Below are 19334 nucleotides of genomic sequence, written 5' to 3'. Positions count from 1 at the left end.
ATCTAGACAGAGAGAAAAGTTTAACTGGTCAACAATATCCTTTACAGCTTACTTACCTCCACCATGCAGCCTCCACTGTAGAAAAAGGCAGTGGTCCCCCCATCTCGCTTTTCTTTTGTCAGTCTCTGTCCTCCTCACATCAGGGTCAGAGCCTCCTGTGAGGAGAACATTAACGGTGAACATTAGGTGAACTGTTTAACTAGCTGATCCGATGGATGAGCACATTTTTACAAGCTTTATCTGTTAGTGTCAATCTTTAGTTAGCTTTTGATTTTAGCTAGCTACATAGATAACCATAAACTAACGCTCCACACTAATATCTTAAAGTTAGCATTACATGGATTCTAGTTTAATTCACTGCGATGGACGTATTAAGCTGCAGTAACGTTAACAAACGTAAACTTACCAGCTGAAATCCCAGACACAGCTCCGTCCTCGGAGTTCTTTGATGAAGAGGAGTCCCATCGTGGAAATAATGAATCGGGCTGTTCAACACTCACATGTTGATTTTAACGCTGAGAGGAGGGGGGAGGCTGCAGTCCCCCTTGAAGACAAACACGGAGCAACTTTCTGCTCGTAAATTGAAGCCGTTCGACGCCACGCGCTGCACACGTGAACCCCGTTTGTGGGTGTAACCAGCACTATAGACATACAGCTGTAGGACAGCCCTATACAGCTCTGGGTGTAAACACGTAGTCTGTTTGCTATATGTCTGCTTTTTACCTGCCTGCGTGCCGAAACCACGTGACACGTTACATCCAATACCGAAACTTGATACTGAAAGAAGAGTGACGTTTCAATCCATACACCGACCGACGCAGTTCGGTTGGTGCCATAAAAGAACCTCGGTTCGGTATACAGCCCTAATATCGATATTGAATTATTGTCCAGCCCTATTAAAATGCAGATCATTTTCTTTGTTATCATAGTTTTGTTCCTTTTAAATTCACGAACAACTGAAAAACTATCAAAACACCGTCCAACAAATCCATTGTTTCTCTTTAAATTGATTTTTTTCTGTTTTTGATGTCAAAAAATATATAAAGTTTTAAGTACAAATTTATGAGTCTTGATATCAGATCAGTCTTTTACTTCAGTAAATTTTGAGTTACACAATCGGACTAAATCAAATGTTTGTGCAAAGTAGTAATAATAAAGCATATATGTTGGCTAAAACCCCAGCACATGTTTTATTACAAATAAAGACACTGCTTTTTTCTTTTCATAAAGAGGGTTTTTATTGCATACTTGTGTTCTAAGATTTTAGGTTTCATAACAAAATGCATGATTTATTTTTTGCCTGTATATAACAATATTGATAATATTGTCAGATAAAAAGCTCTGTAGCTGCAGTAAATTGAACCAAAGGTAGCCACTCTTTGGCAGGATTTCATCCCTTTATTTTCCAGGGAAATGAATATAAATCCTGCACATCACAACCTTTAGGCCACTCTTAACCTTTGGCGAATCCATTTGCTCTTCCATGTTGAGCTTTTCGCACCGACTCACCCTCCTTCCCCTTTTTGTCTCTTCTCTTTTTGGCATCTCATTCCCGTTGTCTTTGTTTAAACTAAGCTGTGTAAAAGAAAGTGCTCTCAGGATATGTGGCGTTCACCTCAGTTATGAGTGTCTGGGCTAAAAGTGCAGATGTGGCATCAAAGTAAAAAAAAAAAAAAAAGGTCAGGATAGTTCATGAAAGTGAAGAAATAGCGCAAAACAATTGCTTTTGTTTGCATCGCAGATATGTCTTAAACACCTTCTAGGTCTGTAAGGAACTGTGTCACAGGAGCTGCTTGTTTTGCTGTTGGCAGCTGTTTGTTTATCTCATCTACTGTTTCAACATTCTTACAGCTCACTGTAGATTGTAGATTAGTCAGTGCCGTGAAGTTTGTCGCTCGGTAGCTGACACTCAGTTCTGTTGTCAAGGTGCTTTCTTATTCTTTTGTAATTTTCTCACTGAGCTGCTACTGCTGGGAACTAACACAATTTTAAGAGTCTCCAGAAAGTCTCAAAACGTTAGCGGGGATTCTCACTTTCCTCATGCGAGTCCCAAAGCCTCGCAGTCTTGTCGCTTGTATTTCGAACATGCTCAAAAGGTTAGGGCGACAGATTTTCTCTTAAATATTTGGTCATTGCGGGCAACTCCAAACCAGCATTTTGTCAAATAATAATTTAAAAAACTACTCTAAATCTGCCTAACTTTATTTTTAAAGTGTATTTACCAGTATATTAAATCATGAAAATGTGTGAGGCTGTGGGCACAAAGTGAGCCAAGGGGGGTTATAATATGGGCTAGAATGCAGTTTTACAAGCCACACACAAAATTAAGCCAAAAATCTTTGTCCATATACTCTCGTTAAAAGTTGTACATGTGCAGTAGCTTCTCTCAATACAAGAGATAGGACCATTCTGGGGCGCACCTCTCCTGTGCCCAGAGCTGAATGCAGCTTGATTAGCATATCAGCACTCTTCCGCGGTGGGACGACCATCACAATTAATCAACAGTCCAAAGACAGAGGGGGTCAGTACACTCTGGTCTTTTTCCAGGACCTAGTTTGGTAACAAGGCTTGGCTAACTGCATGTAGCAAGGCTAATGCTTTATTCTGCTTTCCCTGCCTCCTTTTTCAAACATCAGGGTCTGACCCAGCATGGATTAAGACAGGTATGATTGATTTAAAGCATTTTTTTTTAGAAAAGGCAAAGAAGCATGAACAATTTGGGATCCACATGGAAAAAGCACTACCACTAGCCATGTTTGGAAAAATAAACATGTCATCTCAGCTTGATGAAGGCTATAGGGTAGGGATCCGTAAGTACAGTGAGGAGGTTGACAAAAACAGGCACATTCTATCAAAAATAATAGACTGTGTCAAGTTCTGTGGTGCATTTGAACTTGTCCTGCATGGCCATGATGGAAGTGAAAGCTCAGAAAATCCGGGTGTTTTTAGAGGATTGGTGGATTTTGTAGCATCACTAGATGCAGTTCTACATGAGCACCTGCAGACTGCCGCTGTGTTTACGGGAACATCTAAGACTGCAGAATGAACTCTATGACTATATGCTGTCAGTTTTGAGAGAGTGCATCATTGAAGGCATGCAGACTTTGTCTCTATCCAGGCTGAATGAAACAATGGACATTTTCACTCCACACACTAGCCCCCCCTGGAGAAAACTCCACCAGCTGCCACTGCTCAGCAGTTTTATTTAAAGTAGATGTAATCAACATTTAATTATGTATTAAAAATTAGATCTGATTAGTTTTTTTCCTTTAGCCTCAGCTTTACACTTCAGCCTGTTTCCAGCTACTTCTGACTGCTGTTTTCAGTTTAAAATCTTTAATAAACTTGTACAACTGCACAGTTTATCCAGCACCACACATGGGCAGAGCTGCATTTATCAGCTAGTGACACATATTTTGTTCAAGCTTTAATGCAGATTTTTGAACTACAGTAGATTAAAATGTAGACAAGTTACATTCTCATGTTTTTTTTCTTCCTATCTCTGTCTTTGATTTGTTGTGAAGACTCCACTGTAAACCCTGCGCAGGACCTTGCCCCAAAGTGTGTAGGGGTGTGAAAATGGTGGACTCTGTCACTGCCGCCCAGGCTTTAAGAGGCTGCACTGTTCTCAATGGGAGCCTGGTCATCAACCTGCGGGGAGGAAGTGAGTGCTTGTGGTTTGTTTGGTTGAATCAGATTCTGTTGTACATCCATCTGATCAAAAAAGCATTAAACAAAAGACTGTTGGCATTAAATGAAACCAGGAAGATGCAATGAGTCAAACAGTTGGTAAATATAAAATATAATGCTGTTTAAATGTAAAATAATGCATTTTTTTTCCTTGAGATGTTGGATACAGTTGTAAAGATAAGTTAAAAATCAAAACATGAAATCTACAGAAAACACTTGTTTGTGTCCGAACAAACCAAACTATGGAACTGTGATTGTGTGTGATTCTTGTGTTTTTGTTTTCTTTAGACAATATCGCAGCTGAACTGGAGGCCAGTCTGGGCCAGCTGGAGGAGATCACTGGCTACCTGACAGTGCGACGGTCCTACGCCCTTGTGTCCCTCTCATTTTTCCGTAAACTCCGTCTGATTCGTGGGGAAGAACAGGAAATCGGGTGAGATTCTGTTCTCCTAGGCCTCTCTGGTGCTCACCATGGCACATCCTCCTCCTGTAATTATGAGTTAAAAGTGGACTGACCTTTTCTAAATGTCTTTCTGTGGCGTCCTCTTTTGGTTTGACTCTCAGAAGACAAAATGTTTCAAAATGCTTTTTGCACAAGGGGCTGCAGTTGTAATAGCAAATGTTGTACAAACAGCTTGATTCAAATTAGACCAAATTGTACTGCTCAGGTTACTCCAAAAGCTTTGTCAGATCATGCATCGTTGCAAATATACTCATGCAGACGTCTGCATTGTTTCCCAGGAATTACTCCTTCTATGCCTTGGACAACCAGAACCTGCGGCAGCTCTGGGACTGGTCCAAGCACAAGCTAACAATCCTGCAGGGGCGCATTTTTTTCCACTACAACTCCAAACTCTGCATGTCAGAGATCCACCAGATGGAGAACGTGACGGGAACCAAAGGGCGCCAAAGTGCGAGCGACATCGCGATCAAGACCAATGGAGACCAGGCCTCATGTAAGAAACTCAACCCTGCGGATGTTACTTTTGATGCAAGTGGTTACTATGGCAACAAACAACACGGAGTCAGGCCTGGTACACTTTCAATTAGCTATTGTTATGATGGTTATTTTCTGCCTTGTGTTTGCAGATACTTCCTGGAGACCTTTATACTAATATACTGTGTTTTTCGCCCTATAAGTCGTGTTTTTTTGCATAATTTGCATGCCCTGCGACTTATACGCCAAAGCAACGTATTCATGGATTTTTCCTCTTTATTAAACATTTTAGGATTGATGCAACTTACAGGGCAGTGCGACGTGTACGGCAAAAAATACGGTAGTTTAAGTAATAACAACCAACCGAACAAAGTCCTTTGATTTGTTATTTCTGGAGCAAAGGGACTCCAGATGAGAAATCAAATAACAGTGATATAGTTTGTCTTTTGCATTTTAGTCTGAAATTTTTTTAGTCCCATTTTATGCATTTTTACAATTCTAATGGGTTTGAGTATTATTTTTACAACATACTGAATGTCTGGGTTGAAAGGACTTAATGGAGAGAAATATCCTTGTTTTTATGGAGCTTTAAAGGAAATTCCAAATACTGGTTTCAGCTTGATTTGATGCACAGACATAATGACGACTGAAGCAAGATTGTTATTTTCAGAAGAGAAAGAAAAAACCACTACAAACTGTCTGCTTAGCACTGAAGCACACAGTTTGTACTACTCTGAGTGAAGAAGTGGGGCTCTTAAAGAATCAGTTTTTTTTAATTCTGTAAGGAGTTGCCTGCTCTCATGTTTGTCAGATTGGTCTTTTGCCTAGATTTTAATCCTGGTTAATACAGATGAGACAACATTTATGAACCTTTTAAATTACATAAATTTACCTTTTCTGGTTAGAGGTTTGTAAATGTTGTTACCTCTTCATGCTGCTTGTTTTTACTGTTTAGTTAGAGTTTAAAGTCTTCTGGGTTTCTTTTTACCGTCTGGCTTTTATTCTCTTGAATCAAAAGTCTCATTTGTTTAAACTTTTGTATGAAACTACAGAAATCTCAGCTGTCAAAGACCCAAAGGTCCAAACTAACCCCCCCCCCCCCAACACAAAAAAAAGGCTTTTATTGCATTTTGTTTTCTTCACTGAGTACATTGACAAATATAGTAAAAACATGCAGAAGCATAGCTGCACTTGACTGACCCACAGGGGACCATTGTGAAAAGTAGATTTTGTAAATAAATCAGGAAGGCTTCTAAAAGTACATTACTGTCCTGTTTCTCTACTCACAAACACTAGTTTGGTTCTGCAGCTCTGCATGAGCAAACGGAAAAATATATATATTCTTTACAAGTGCGTAATAAATAAATGTATTTTCTGTGACACTGCAGGATATATGCTCTGAATGACATTGCTTCAATTTTTTGAAGAAACCAAAACCTACTTAAAAAAAGAAGCAAAACACAAGCTAAAAGAAGAAGAACACTATCTAAAAGCTAAAAGAAACAAAACATTAGCTAAAAGAAGCAAAACACAAGCTAAAAGAAGCAGAACACTAGCTAAAAGCAAAAAGAAACAAAACACAAGCTAAAAGAAGCAGAACACTAGCTAAAAGCTCAAAGAAACAAAACATTAGCTAAAAGAAGCAAAACACTAGCTAAAAGAAGCAGAACACTAGCTAAAAGCTAAAAGAAACATAACATTAGCTAAAAGAAGCAGAAGCAGAACTTTAGCTAAAAGAAGCAAAACACTAGCTTAAAGCTAAAAGAAGCAGAGCACTAGCTAAAAGCTCAAATAAACGAAACATTAGCTAAAAGAAGCAGCACACTAGCTAAAATAAGCAGAACACTAGCTAAAAGAAGCAGAACACCAACTAAAAGCTAAAAGTAGCAAAATGCGCACTAAAAGCCAAAATTCACAAAAGGCTCCCAAAATCCTAATTATAGCAAAAGAGGAACTGGAAGCAAAACATGACAAAATGCTAGCTAAAAGTAGCAAAAGTCTCACTAAAAGCCAAAATTTTAAAAAGTCTCTCGAAAAGCTGGAAGCTAAAAATGATAAAAGGCTAGCTAAAAAGTCAAAGTAGCAACATTCTAACTAAGGTAGCAAAAGGCTAGCTAGAAGCTAAAAATAAATTAAACAACTTGGCTAAAATTGGAGCCGAAAGTAGAACAAATATGCTAAAGCAGTTAAAAAAAAAAAAGATTAAAAATAAAAAGTTGAAGAAATCCTACTGCATTTTTATTGGAGATTATTTTTTCTATTCAGGTAAAAAAGTAGTTAAGTTGCAAAAACCACGAGTCGTAGCACTCATCTTCTGAATGAGCTGAAAGATTAATATAGCACAAAATGTACAGAAGTAGTTAGATTGCAAAAAATGTACCGGTACATAAAAATAACAGAAAAACAGTATTTTCAAGTCTGAATCTGTATAACCATAAATTATATATTTATGAATGTAGAGAAAGTGATAGCTGAGGCTGCTGTAATACATGTGGATATACAGTACGTTATATATATTTCTAATATATCCTTATGTCTAATTGTTTTCCTCTCATCTTTAAATCCTGATAATGATTTAAAGCTTATATGTTTATCTTTTAATGTTGTCTTATATTCTTCCAGGTGAGAACTCTCAGCTGAAGTTCACCCAGATTCGAACAATGAGCGATAAGATTATGATCAAGTGGGAACCCTTCTGGCCTCCTGACTTCAGAGATCTGCTGGGCTTCATGGTGCTCTACAAAGAAGCGTAAGTTCATCCCAAGATTGTCAGAGACTCGAATCTCTGCCAGATAGATGATGTTTTCAGCTTTAAGTGCTTCAAAGATGAGAGAAAGTTGAGTTTAATCATGTTTCATAACATCAGTCCCTGTTTCATGAATCCCTGAATTGCAGAATATTAAAAAGATCATTATAGATTGCCTGTAAAATTAAAGGTAAAACCACATCGTACACTAACACTCAACTCTAAACAATTTAAAAGGAAGATAAAATACCCCATCTTTATTTTTTGCATTCCTTTTCCGTGCTGTCATATTTTCTTGTTTGTGTTTTCTATTTGTTCCGATTTGAACTTTGTTTCGGTCTCAGAAATCATCAGATGATATCCTGGAATTTCCTCGCTGCAGTTTACTGCGCTCAGTTTTTGAAAAGCTCTTTTGCCTTTTCTGAATGCTCCCATAAATCTCATGATGAAGTGCTGTAAAAATATATGAAACTCAAACCCATTCTCCTTACTTGGGTAAAATACAATTTAGGCGGACGTATATAACGCACCATTCATCTGGATATTGTTATTGTTTTTCACCACCGTAGACCTTTCCAGAACGTAACTGAGTTTGGTGGGCAAGACGCCTGTGGCTCCAACAGCTGGGTGATTGCTGACGTCGACCCTCCACGTCGAGCCTCGGATGGAGATAGAGAGCAGATTGAACCGGGTCACCTCATCATGCCTCTGAAGCCCTGGACGCAGTACGCCATAATGGTGAAAACCCAACTCTCGGCATCTGATGATCACCAAGTCCTCGGAGCCAAAAGCGAAATCATCTACGTTCGCACCAACGCCACCAGTAAGATTGATTGAGCTTTGTGCTGATCCCAGTTCAATTTGTTAAAAAAATAAAAAAATTAAAATCATTAGATTTATTGGAATATATTCATGTAATATGAGTCTAAACTATAATAACTTCGTGTGTAATTGAAAAATTGATAAATTCCTCTAGTAAGGTCCCCTCATCATGCAAATTAACACACATTTTTATCTATTGCTTATGCTGTTTTTCATGCCTAAGATAGTTCTTATTCATGTTTTCTCTGTGCGGCTTAGACAAGCATCTTACACAGATACATCTAAAAAACTTATAATACTGTAGTCCCTTGTTTATCGTGGGGGAACCGTACCCTGAAGCCCCACGACAAGTGAAAAACAGCAAAGTAGGAATAGTAGTACAAGTAGTAAGTAGCATATGCATGTATGTGTGTGTGTGTGTGTGTGTGTATATATATATATATATATATATATATATATATATATGTGAAGGAATACTCTTGCAGTATTCTAAACAATGTTTCTAAACTCTAAACGCTCTAAGAGGACAAAATGTCTTGATTTCAGCTCCCTGCCTCCCCTGCTCTTTGCCACCTGTAAGCGCTCTCGGCCACGCCCACTTCTCCGCTCTGCACGGAGATCAGCTAATTAGCTGCAGGAGGAAACTTGTCCTGCAGCTGTGAGCTGCACAGCGGTGCAGGAGGAAGCTTTTTATGCAGCTCCGGGCTGTACAAAGGTGCAGCAGGTGCTAAATTATTTTAAATAATTTATTTTAAATAAAACGTCCATGCCGATCGTGTGCCTCATCCATCATTCAGCCAGTTGTGTGTCATGTCCAATCTTATTTTGAAAAACCACGATAGAGCGAGTCCGCGATAAACGAACCGCGAAGTAGAGAGGAACTATTGTATTGTTTTTTTATTATCTGTAAGCCACAATCATCAAAATTACAAGACATAAAGAAACACTCTGTGTAATGAACCTATTTTAATATGAGTTCACTTTCTGAAATAATTGATTAAAAAATGGGTCTTTTTCACGATGTTCAAATTTTTTTTAAATGCACCTGTATTAAATTTATTATTTGTAAATATGCCTACACACATCACACTCACTTAGTCAAACTCAGACTGGCAGATTTAAAAAAAAAACCACCCCCTTAACACTTCTGCTCAGGCATGAACTCGGGTAAAGCATTGAGCAAATCCAATTAGGAGCTGTGACACCTGTTCAAATCACAGCTTCACCTGAGTCTCACTCGTAACCTGAAGCCTGCAGTCAGTTCTTTACATGTAAAAAATTGAGTTCCTAGTTAGTTACAAGTTCTCATAGTGGAAAAAGTTTGTGTAACGATGATTTGTCTGTGTCTTTGACTGGTTCAGTCAGTGCTGCTTTGCTGCAAAAATGTCCTTTTCTCAAAAACAAGGAAGAGCAAGTCAGATGAAGAGATTACACCAGGGTGTCACCGACATACGGGGCCCCATCTTGTGTCAGAAGTCTTGCAGCAATTATGAAGCTCTTCCTCAGTACTTGATGTTCTTTGCCACCCACAGTGTGCGGGTAGTTTAGGGTAGTTAAAGTTATGATGGCCTGTCTCACTGACTTCCTTTTAGAAAGTAGATGTTTCCTTCCTTATAAAAACCACATGAAAAATGACATCCCTTGCTCGCTCAGAACAGGCTTGCAGCATCAGCGAGCGAGCATCATGAGGAAGGGGTGGTTGTTTTTGGCCCGTGTAGCAGACGCTCCGGGTCCCTGCTCTCTGTCTCATCGGCAGGGCAAAGCTGTCATTACACATAAGCTGCAGCCGGTGGATCTTTGTCTGACAATGTGGTCAGACCAGTTTGTGGCATCGTAACGTAACAAGGACAACATAATCGCTCTGTGACGATGAAACTCTGGCTTCTCTTTCTCCTCAGCCTTCAATCAAACACACCCACAGACGTGTGTATAAACCACTGCCCACACACTCCTCCCAGAGCTTCCATCTGAAGCTTTGATGGTTCGCAACGATACTCCATTTTAGGCCAGAGCAAGGTGTCACATCTTGTGTGAATTAAATTCAGCATTCTTGTCGTTTATCTTTCCATACGTTGCTGCAATCAAACTACTTCTGCATGCTTTGTGCTATTTTAGCTGTTCATATGTCAAAACGTTCAGCTCATACAGGCGATGGGTGCCATGACAATTGGTTTTTTGTATTTTTTTATTTACTTTTATTTACAAATACTTTTCAAATAGAAATAATTTTTTCATTTCCTTTATGTCAACATCATTACTCTTTCTGAAATCTGCTCCTGCGTACTTGCTGTATTTTTGTCTACTTATGCTTTAAGCTTGTTGCAACTTTTACCTTTTAATTAATCTTATGCTCCTTTAAGCTTTTATCTAGCTTTTTGATATTTTTAGCATTTACGGTACTTGTTTATGCTTTTTTTAAAGCTACCTTTTGGCTTTTAGCTATACAGTAGTCCCTCTCTACTTCGCAGTTCGTTGATCGCGGACTCGCTCTGTCGTGGTTTTTCAACATATTATTGGACATGACACACAAGTGGCTGATTGATGGATGAGCCGCACACTCGTCATGGAATTTTTATTTAAAATAAATATTTTAAATTATTAGCACCTGCTGCACATTTGTGCAGCCCACACTGCAGGGTAAACTTCCTGCTGCAACTGATCAGCTGTTCTTTGTGCAGAGCAGAGAAGTAGGCGTGGCCAAAAGCGCTTGCAGGTGGCAAAGAGCAGAGGAGGCAGAGAGCTGAAATCATGACATTCTGTGCTCTTTTAGAGCATTTAGAGTTTAGAAAAATTGTTTAGAATATTGCAAGAGTGTGCGAAGGGTTTAAAACGCCTTAATATATATAAATATTAAAATAAACTACTACGCACTACTTGTACTACTATTCCTACTTTGTGGTTTTTCACTTATCGCGGGTCTTCAGGGTACGGATCCCCTGCAATAAACGAGGGACTACTGTACTTATTTTACATTAGTACTTATATTTTTATCTAGCATTTTGCTACTTTTAGTTAGTATTTTGCTCCTGTCTTCTAGCTACTGTTTTTATACTTAAATCTTTTAACTGTTTTACTATTTTTATCTATTGTTTTGATACTTTTAGCTAAGATTTAGCGTATTTTAGCTTCAACAACTCATTTCCAGCATCTTTAGTTACTTTCAGTACACATCCACACAGCGTTTTTGCAGAAAATGCAGTTTCTCTAGTTGTTCTGACCACTAGCTGGCAGCCCTCAGAAAACACAAGTTTGTATAATCTAATGAAATAGTCAGCAGTAAAATGGTTTTTAGGGCCTCAAGCTGTTTTCATAAGTTTAAATCCTCCCAACAGCAGCACTCGTAAGTGGCTGAACTCATGCAGTTAGTTGACAATGATTGATGTGAAAAACAAGGTTCCTGTAGTGAATTTGAACCAAAACAGATTTAATGATGACAACTTAATAAATTTCTGTAATGAAAATGTCAAGTTTAATTAAAACAACTTGGAATGTTAACACTGTATTAGTGTTACAATTCCATATTAGTTCATGTAAACAAAGGGTAGAGAAAAATGAATGAACTGTAAAATAAAATTAAAAAATAAGTAAGGGATATTTGAACACTTGAAAAATATGACAAAATCATGACTCAGCTCAAACTGAAATACAAATAAGCGAGATAAAAGCAGCATAGCAAGCTACTTAAATCACTTAATTTAATGTATTTTATCTAAAATAATGTCCAAATGGTTTTAATTTGTTTGTGGCATGGAACCAAAAACCAAAAAACAATGTTTCTTTACACAAAACAAACATCAAATGATATAATACCGAAAACCCCAAACTAGTGGGGAATACCCGGAGCTGGCAGCTGCGAGTTGCACACCAACTCCGTGCCAGTAAGTGTGCCACGTGTAACCTGAAATGCAAATTTAATCGAAACGGCTCTTCTCTTCAAACTGCAATGATCTGTTTCTAGATTTGTGCCAAACGTGACAGGATTTAAACCAAGTTATCACAAAATCGCATTGTGTTCTTCCCTAATTATTTGTGCCTGACATGAAAAATTAACTTTGAAACTCACTTAAACTGAGGTGCGTTTGAAAGCAAACCACACCGACAAGAAGTGCCTTCTGATCCATTTATAGTCGATATAGATTCAGTACTTTCATAAAAAACTTTTTAGACAGCAACTTAGTTTAAAAAAAAAAATCAATATAACTGCTAAAGCACAAGTCTTTCATTCATGTTAAGACATTTGTTTATGTACCATAATTTCCGGACTATTGAGCGCACCTGAATATAAGCCGCGCCCACTAAATAAAAATAATAATAATTTTGTATATAAGCCGTGGGTGTCCATGTTGTAACAAAAGATATGTACACAAAGATTTTTTTTAACTTCTAATTAAATATGTACCGGTAACATGCACAAAAACGTACAGTAAATGTTTATTTCTGAACCTGTGCCTGTTACACGGCTGGTTAAAAAAATAAAATAAAATAGCTACCAGGAAGTCATTGATTGCTATCTTACAACAGAGCTTTAGGGCCACGCTAAGAATAAAAAAGACATTGCCACGCTAGAAAAAAATTAAAAGCCATAAAATTACAAGAATAAAGTTGTAGTATTACAAGAATAAAGTTGTAGTATTACGAGAATAAAGTCATAGTTTTACGAGAATAAAGTCGTACGAGACTTTTTTTTTTTAACAGCTCGTTAATTTTTTTCCCACGATTCGGATCCACGACGCGACCTGTCTTTCAATCCAGTAGGCGTATCAGCAAATGACCAATCAAAGCTAAATGCTCCTTACCTGCAGAGAGCTGGACTCTTCCACCTTACTGTAAGCAGGTTCAAAGTCCTGATATTGATGATAATCTGATGCTGATGTGCTAACAGATTACAGTTTCGCTCACTGAGCGCTGTTTTCAAACAGAAACACAAACGAAGGTCATGATGAAATGACGTCATGTATATGCATCCCAGAAGCAGCATACAAAAACACAACAGTAGGTGGCAGTATTGGAACACGTTTTGAGTAAGAATGTCAATAACAGTATAGTTTAACAAACATTCTTCATTTTACCACAGATAAAATGCAGTAAACCTGCTTTATCTTGTCAGAGTAGGGATAATATTACAACTCATTTAGCTTCGGATTGGTCATTTGCTGATGCATTTACTGGATTGATTGACAGGTCGCGTCGTGGATCCGACTTGTGGAAAAAAGAAAAATTTAACTAAGACAGCTGTTTTAAAAAAAAATGCTCGTACGACTTTATTCTCGTAATATTAAGACTTTATTCAACTTTTTTCTCGTAACACTACGGCTTTATTCTCGGAATTTTATGGCTTTTAATTTTTTTTTTTCTTAGCATGGCAAAGCCTTTTTTATATTTATTTTTTTGCTTGTTTGTTGTTTTTTTGCTTGGCCCTAAAGCTCCGTCGTACTATCTTCATCTTCCTCCTACAGAGGATTTTTTTAACACTGCTCCACCGTCAGGATCCGCTGGCAGACTTGAGCAAAAGTTTCTCTGCACATGCGGCCAGTTTTGGTAAACAATTTCTTGCCACCGGTCATCCAAACCTCCCACTGAGCTCGGAGTGCCCCCGCAAGAGAGACATGTCTTGGTCAGCTCTGTGAGCGCCCGGGTGTAACGAGACTAAATGTTTTGGCGGCATGACGCTTGTTAGCCCGTCAACAAGACAGATCCATAAATTATCTGCATCGTGTTCAAAGCGTGTGAAAAAAGTAGCGGCTTATAGTCTGGAAACTACGGTAAATTTAAATCTTAGTCCATTATTCACCCACTTCCATTTTTTAAAATTAAGTTAACCTCTAATATATGTAATGAGCCCTTTGAGCATCGGGCTTATCTTCAGTGGACGTCAGAACATTTTCTTTTGCTGAGCTGTAAGTGTTCTTTTGCTCTAAACAATTATTTCTGTTTCTTTTGTTTTCCTTTCAGAACCCTCAGTCCCATTGGACCCCATCTCCTCCTCCAATTCCTCATCTCAGATCATCTTGAAGTGGAAACCTCCCAACGACCCCAATGGAAACGTCACTCACTACCTGGTTTTCTACCAGCAGCAGCCTGAAGCCAGTGAGCTGTACAAGTTTGATTACTGCCAGAAGGGTGAGACACACTGTTTGTGGTTGTTTCTGGGTTTTTAACAGGTTAAGAGTTTGTCTAAATGTATCTAATATCAGATTTTCTGACATTTGCATAAACTTTAGAGTTCTTCTTGCTCAAAGCTTTTTGCTACAATAAGTTGCTGCAGTCTACCTACATTGGTCTCTAAACACCCTTTGCTTTAATTTAAACAGCTTCATTTCATATTCAATTTTATTCAAAACTTTAAATTAAGTCATCTTTTCAATGGCTTGTATTAGACCTCAATGTTAATTTATTAAGTAGGTTGTTCACCTTGTTCTAATGGTTAGAAAAATGTGCAATGCACATAATGCATTCATGCACTTTTTGACGTTCTTTAATGTTTAGAAGCAAGTTATTATGCACGCTAAATAAAGGTGCTGCCACGCTTCCCTTCACCTTTCTGCAGCCTGTATGTTCCTGTGTGCTCTGATTGGTCATCTGATGCAAGCTGCTCATTCATTGTTTGGGTTGTGAAAAAACAGCCACATGGCTGTAATTACACAAATCTGACTGGGAAAATCAAGGAAACAGAAACAAATCAGACATTTCAAACAAGTAGGCTCCAGCGTCTCCTGTGGAAGACTGTACGTCTTTTTTGTGCATGTTCAAAACCTTTTACATATGTTTTACGTGTTTAAAGATGCCGTACAGCTTCTGGTGTTACAAGTACGTACTATTTGCGTTGTACTTTTGATGTTTGTTATAATTCTGCTTGCCTCAATTTGTGACTTATCACAGTCCTGATGATTCGATAGAAGCAGAGCTTTGCTTTGACCCTCTGAGTCATCAAAACAAACTAAAACAAAACTAATTTTCTTAAAACCCTGAACTCTTGGCAACCCCTACACCTGTTTACAGGTTCGAGTAATTTGAGTGATCTTACAGGTATCGGTTTTTCCAAAACACAGCCGTATTCACTAACACGCGAGGAGAAAACAGAGTCAACACTTATTTTATGATAACCCTGACGAAGGTTAGCGAGCAAAGTTAATTTTATACTAATCAGATTACTCAAAGCCAGAGGTGTAACAGTGGATGTATTTCTACTGTGATGGTTTGATACGGACCTTTTGGACAGTGGAATAAATTAGACGACAAATCAGTTACATGTGAGCATCTCTTCTATAGCAGGCACACGTTTTATTTAACTGTGAAGAAAGATACTACATAACAACTCCATGCCAGAATACGGCTGGATCAGAAAAACATGCAGAAGCTCGAAAACTGTCCATTCAAACCAGCTGTGTGGGAAAAGCTCCGTGCTGCCATTGATTTCTTGCCAGAATAGCGAATCTCTTGAGCAATTTATCACCAGACAATATCTGTTGTTTCATGGCAGGTTTAGGGTAAACATCTCCCCATCCATTTTTTCAACTTTTGAAAGAACTCAATAAAAACATGTAAGAAGAGCTGCTTCGGGAACATGTTTGTCCAAGCAAGGCGCAAGGACACATACATTTTTTCTATTATTCAGGAGCACCAATGCTTGAAAATAGATCCGTGTTGAGAAATGTTTCTAGATGCTGCAGCACAAAGTGTCCTCAGACAGCTGCTGCAGGAGGTGTAATTGAAAACAATGGAGATCGAATTTTTGACACGTGTCATATGACACCTGTGTTTTGTCTTTAAGACCTTGACTTTTATTAAAAAAATAAGAGAAGTGTCCTGAAACAGCCATGATTCTGACAGTTTTATATCAGCAGGGAGGAGTTTATGTCTCAAACGCATTTGTGATGGAAGTAACGTCTATGAAGAGACAGAGAAGTTGTTTTTCACGTCTGTGTGAATTGAATAAATTCATTTCTGGAAACCTGAATAAAACACTCGTCACCAGGTTCAAATCAAGTTCATACGTTTATTTTAGCTGCAGCTTTTTGCTCCGTATCAGTCAGCTACCATCAGTGCCCATCTCTGCGAGTGCAAAATATGACTTTCCTCTTTTGAGCTCCTGTATTCTTCGAGTCTGCAGGGCGAATGTCACTGATCATTTATCTCCACTGTAGAGGAGCTGGAGACCTGGAGATGACAATGACAAATGTGTCCTGCAGGCGTGTGGATACTGGGCATTAATTTGTGTTTTGTATTTGTTTATTGCACCGGTCATCTCATCAGTTCCCCTGTTCTGTCTCGCTGTTGCCAGGGATGAAGTTACCATCGCGGGAGCCCACTCAGGTGGATGGTGATGAGGAGCAGAAGTGGAACCAGACTGAGGAGCAGGGCCATGCGACGAGATGCTGCGCCTGCCCGAAAACTGACAAGGAGCTCAAGAAGGAGAAAGAGGACTCAGAGTACCGGAAGACCTTTGAGAATTACCTTCACAATGAAGTCTTTGAGATCAAGTAGGTCTTTGGATTAATACATTCTCCAGTATTTATTTATGTTGTTGTTAGGCCTGTCACGATAAACAATAAATCAATTAATCGCATGATAAATGGCAATTATCAATCTCATTTTCATTTATCGGCTTTATCATTTATTCGTGTCTCTCTTTCTACTGAAGGCACTGGATGACAAAATGCTCTACTCCGGCGCTCTTCACTGACTCCTCCCTTTCTCTTTAAAAAAAAAATAAATCCATTTTAACCGTCCAAAATTGCGTTTTTGGACCATTAAAAGCAGCTAAGCTGAGAAGCTAAGCTACGAGCTAAGCTAACAGGCCGACCTCGGGGGGAAGAAACTTCGGTCTTTTCGGAGCTCCAAAATTCACGGTTGAAACCCGTGCCTTCGTGTAAAAAGTTGTTTTTCTCTGCAAAAAGAAGCTGAGAAGTTGTTTGCTGAATTTTTATTAAAAGCTTTGTGTGAAAGATGTTATGCTAAAGAGCTCAAACCACACCAAGCTTCTGTCATTTTGACAACCGAATATAAAGGGAGGAGAGGCAGCCCATGTCACGTCAAGGGGCCTCCCTCCCATTTTTCTTAAAAAGACACACTGCTCACTCCCTCACTTTCCATCTTTCGGTTCAAACGGTCTTATACTGCCATTCGGTGGTCAAAAAAGATACTACACTCAAAACAAATTAACCAACATTTCTTTTTATGTTTGACAATAATTAGTAATTATTGTCAAATTTCAAACAATATTATCGTTTATCTCAATAATTTCTGAGACAGTCACCCAGCAAAATTTATTATTGTGACAGGCCTAGTTGTTGTTAGAAGATCTTTGTTTGTTTTACCTCACATCATAATCAGACTCTGTTTGATTCAGCCGTTCTCTCAGTTGAGCCTAATTTATTTGATCATTTGTGCTTCTTTTACTTTAAATTTGATAAAAACCATACATTTAAAGTTTAGGCTTTATAAACATGCTTGTCTTTTCCAGACGCTCCAGGCAGAAGCGCTCCGTGATGGGCATCGCCAACAGAACACACCCCTTCCTCACCACCACCCCCAGTCTACTCGGGGGCACGGGCATCCCTGATGGTGAGGACGGGGAAAACGTAGAAAGCAAAAAGATGGTCTTCGTCCACGCCAAGGAGTCCACAGTCATCTCCAACCTGCGCCACTTCACCAGCTACCAGATCGAGATCCATGCCTGCAACCACCCGACGGACCAGACCCGCTGCAGCATGGCGGCGTATGTCAGCGCCCGCACGATGCCCGAGGGTACGAAAGCTCAGGAATATGGCCGCTCGATGATTTTGAGCATTTGAGCAGATTTTTAGCAGGGTTTTCGTGCGTTTTCCCACAACTGGACTGTTTGTTTCAGCTTTTAGCTGGTACTTGTTTGGTAGCTAAAAGCCTAATATTTCTCAGCAGCAAAATGAGGTCAAACAGTGTCTTAAATTTGTTTTGCTTAATTGTTTGTCCTTTTGTTTGTGTGTAATGAAGAATATTTATTTTCTAAAATAAGGTTTAGGTCCAGAGTCTGTATGAAATGGATATTTCAAGAATCGAGTTTCTTAAATATAATATTTTTACTACGACTGATCAATTTTCTCACAGTTACACATAGTTTCTGCTTGTCGGTCTTAACCTCACAAACTGCAGCACACACCAGAATTAACACGACAGGATCAGTAGTGTGGAGTATTTTTTTATTACTTTTGAGCTTTTTGTGCACCTTCTAATGTTTGTCGAGGAGTCTGTAAAGTTCATTTCTGTCAAAGCCCCAAAAGTTGCAATCTGTGCACATGCTTTATAGTCATAAAAATTTCCAAAAAGTATAGGAGATAAACTGAAACTGTGTTATGTTTGGATATAAACCGTGCTTCCTATTAAACAACTTATTGCCGTTATTGTGTATAAATGTTTTCCTTCTGTAACGAAGGACGATCTCGGTGAATAGACGGTAACAAACATCCTCATTTTGTACCAAACCAAAATAAAGGTAGCTGTGTTTATTAAGACACAACTCATTGCTTTTCTGCTCCAATCAAACAAACGTGAACCACTTTGTTCTCTGCAGATAAAGCCGATGATATTAGAGGGCCCATCACTCATGATGTGTCAGAAAGTACGGTGCACATAAGTTGGCAAGAACCTGCAGCCCCTAATGGCATCATCATCCTGTATGAAGTGTACTACAAGAGACTGGGAGACTCTGAGGTAAAACACACGCGCACATCTGTATGTTCACTTTTTATTCATCCATTACTGAAGCATATAATCAGAAGAGGTAAACCCTGGAGCTGCAGATCAATAACGACTGCAGGGTCACGCAGTGTGTCCTCTGATTCACATTAAAAGTGGTGACTTTGTAATCTAACAGATCAGGAGCGACAAATTAAAATGTCGTTAGCCAAACTCCGTGAAGCACAGCAGCTAGAAGAGGTCATGATTATTTGGTGACATTTTAAAACTTGGCTGTTATTTGTTTATTTGTTAGCCTTAATGTCAGTCTCTTTCCCCCCCACTGTGTTTTAGTTGCCATGGAAATTGGTAAAAACAAGCATCTATTTGATCTAATTGAGCTTTCTTTTTATTTAAAGACACTCATGTTTTCTCTACTGTGAAAGGGGAAGAAAAAACTAATTAAAGCACATAAAAGCATACTAT

At 38.7% G+C, this 19334-nt stretch overlaps 1 protein-coding gene across 1 annotated transcript in view; it reads left to right on the top strand.

Moving 5' to 3' along the window:
- insra (insulin receptor a) overlaps nucleotides 1–19334 on the top strand; it is a gene marked incomplete at its 5' end in the record, with an annotated part of 130101 nt that overhangs the window by 98942 nt on the left and 11825 nt on the right. Inside the window, 9 exon segments of the mRNA XM_037682359.1 lie at nucleotides 3525–3664; nucleotides 3979–4123; nucleotides 4432–4646; nucleotides 7250–7376; nucleotides 7943–8196; nucleotides 14148–14315; nucleotides 16477–16675; nucleotides 17659–17942; nucleotides 18745–18884. Coding sequence (XP_037538287.1) covers nucleotides 3525–3664; nucleotides 3979–4123; nucleotides 4432–4646; nucleotides 7250–7376; nucleotides 7943–8196; nucleotides 14148–14315; nucleotides 16477–16675; nucleotides 17659–17942; nucleotides 18745–18884 — 1672 coding nt within the window.

This window comes from Nematolebias whitei, chromosome 9 (genome assembly GCF_014905685.2).
Source record: "Nematolebias whitei isolate Nwh7 chromosome 9, NemWhi1, whole genome shotgun sequence".
NCBI classification, from domain to species: Eukaryota; Metazoa; Chordata; class Actinopteri; order Cyprinodontiformes; family Rivulidae; genus Nematolebias; species Nematolebias whitei.
The sequence above is the reverse complement of the archived record's forward strand: the minus strand, read 5'-3'. Positions and strand labels throughout refer to the sequence as shown.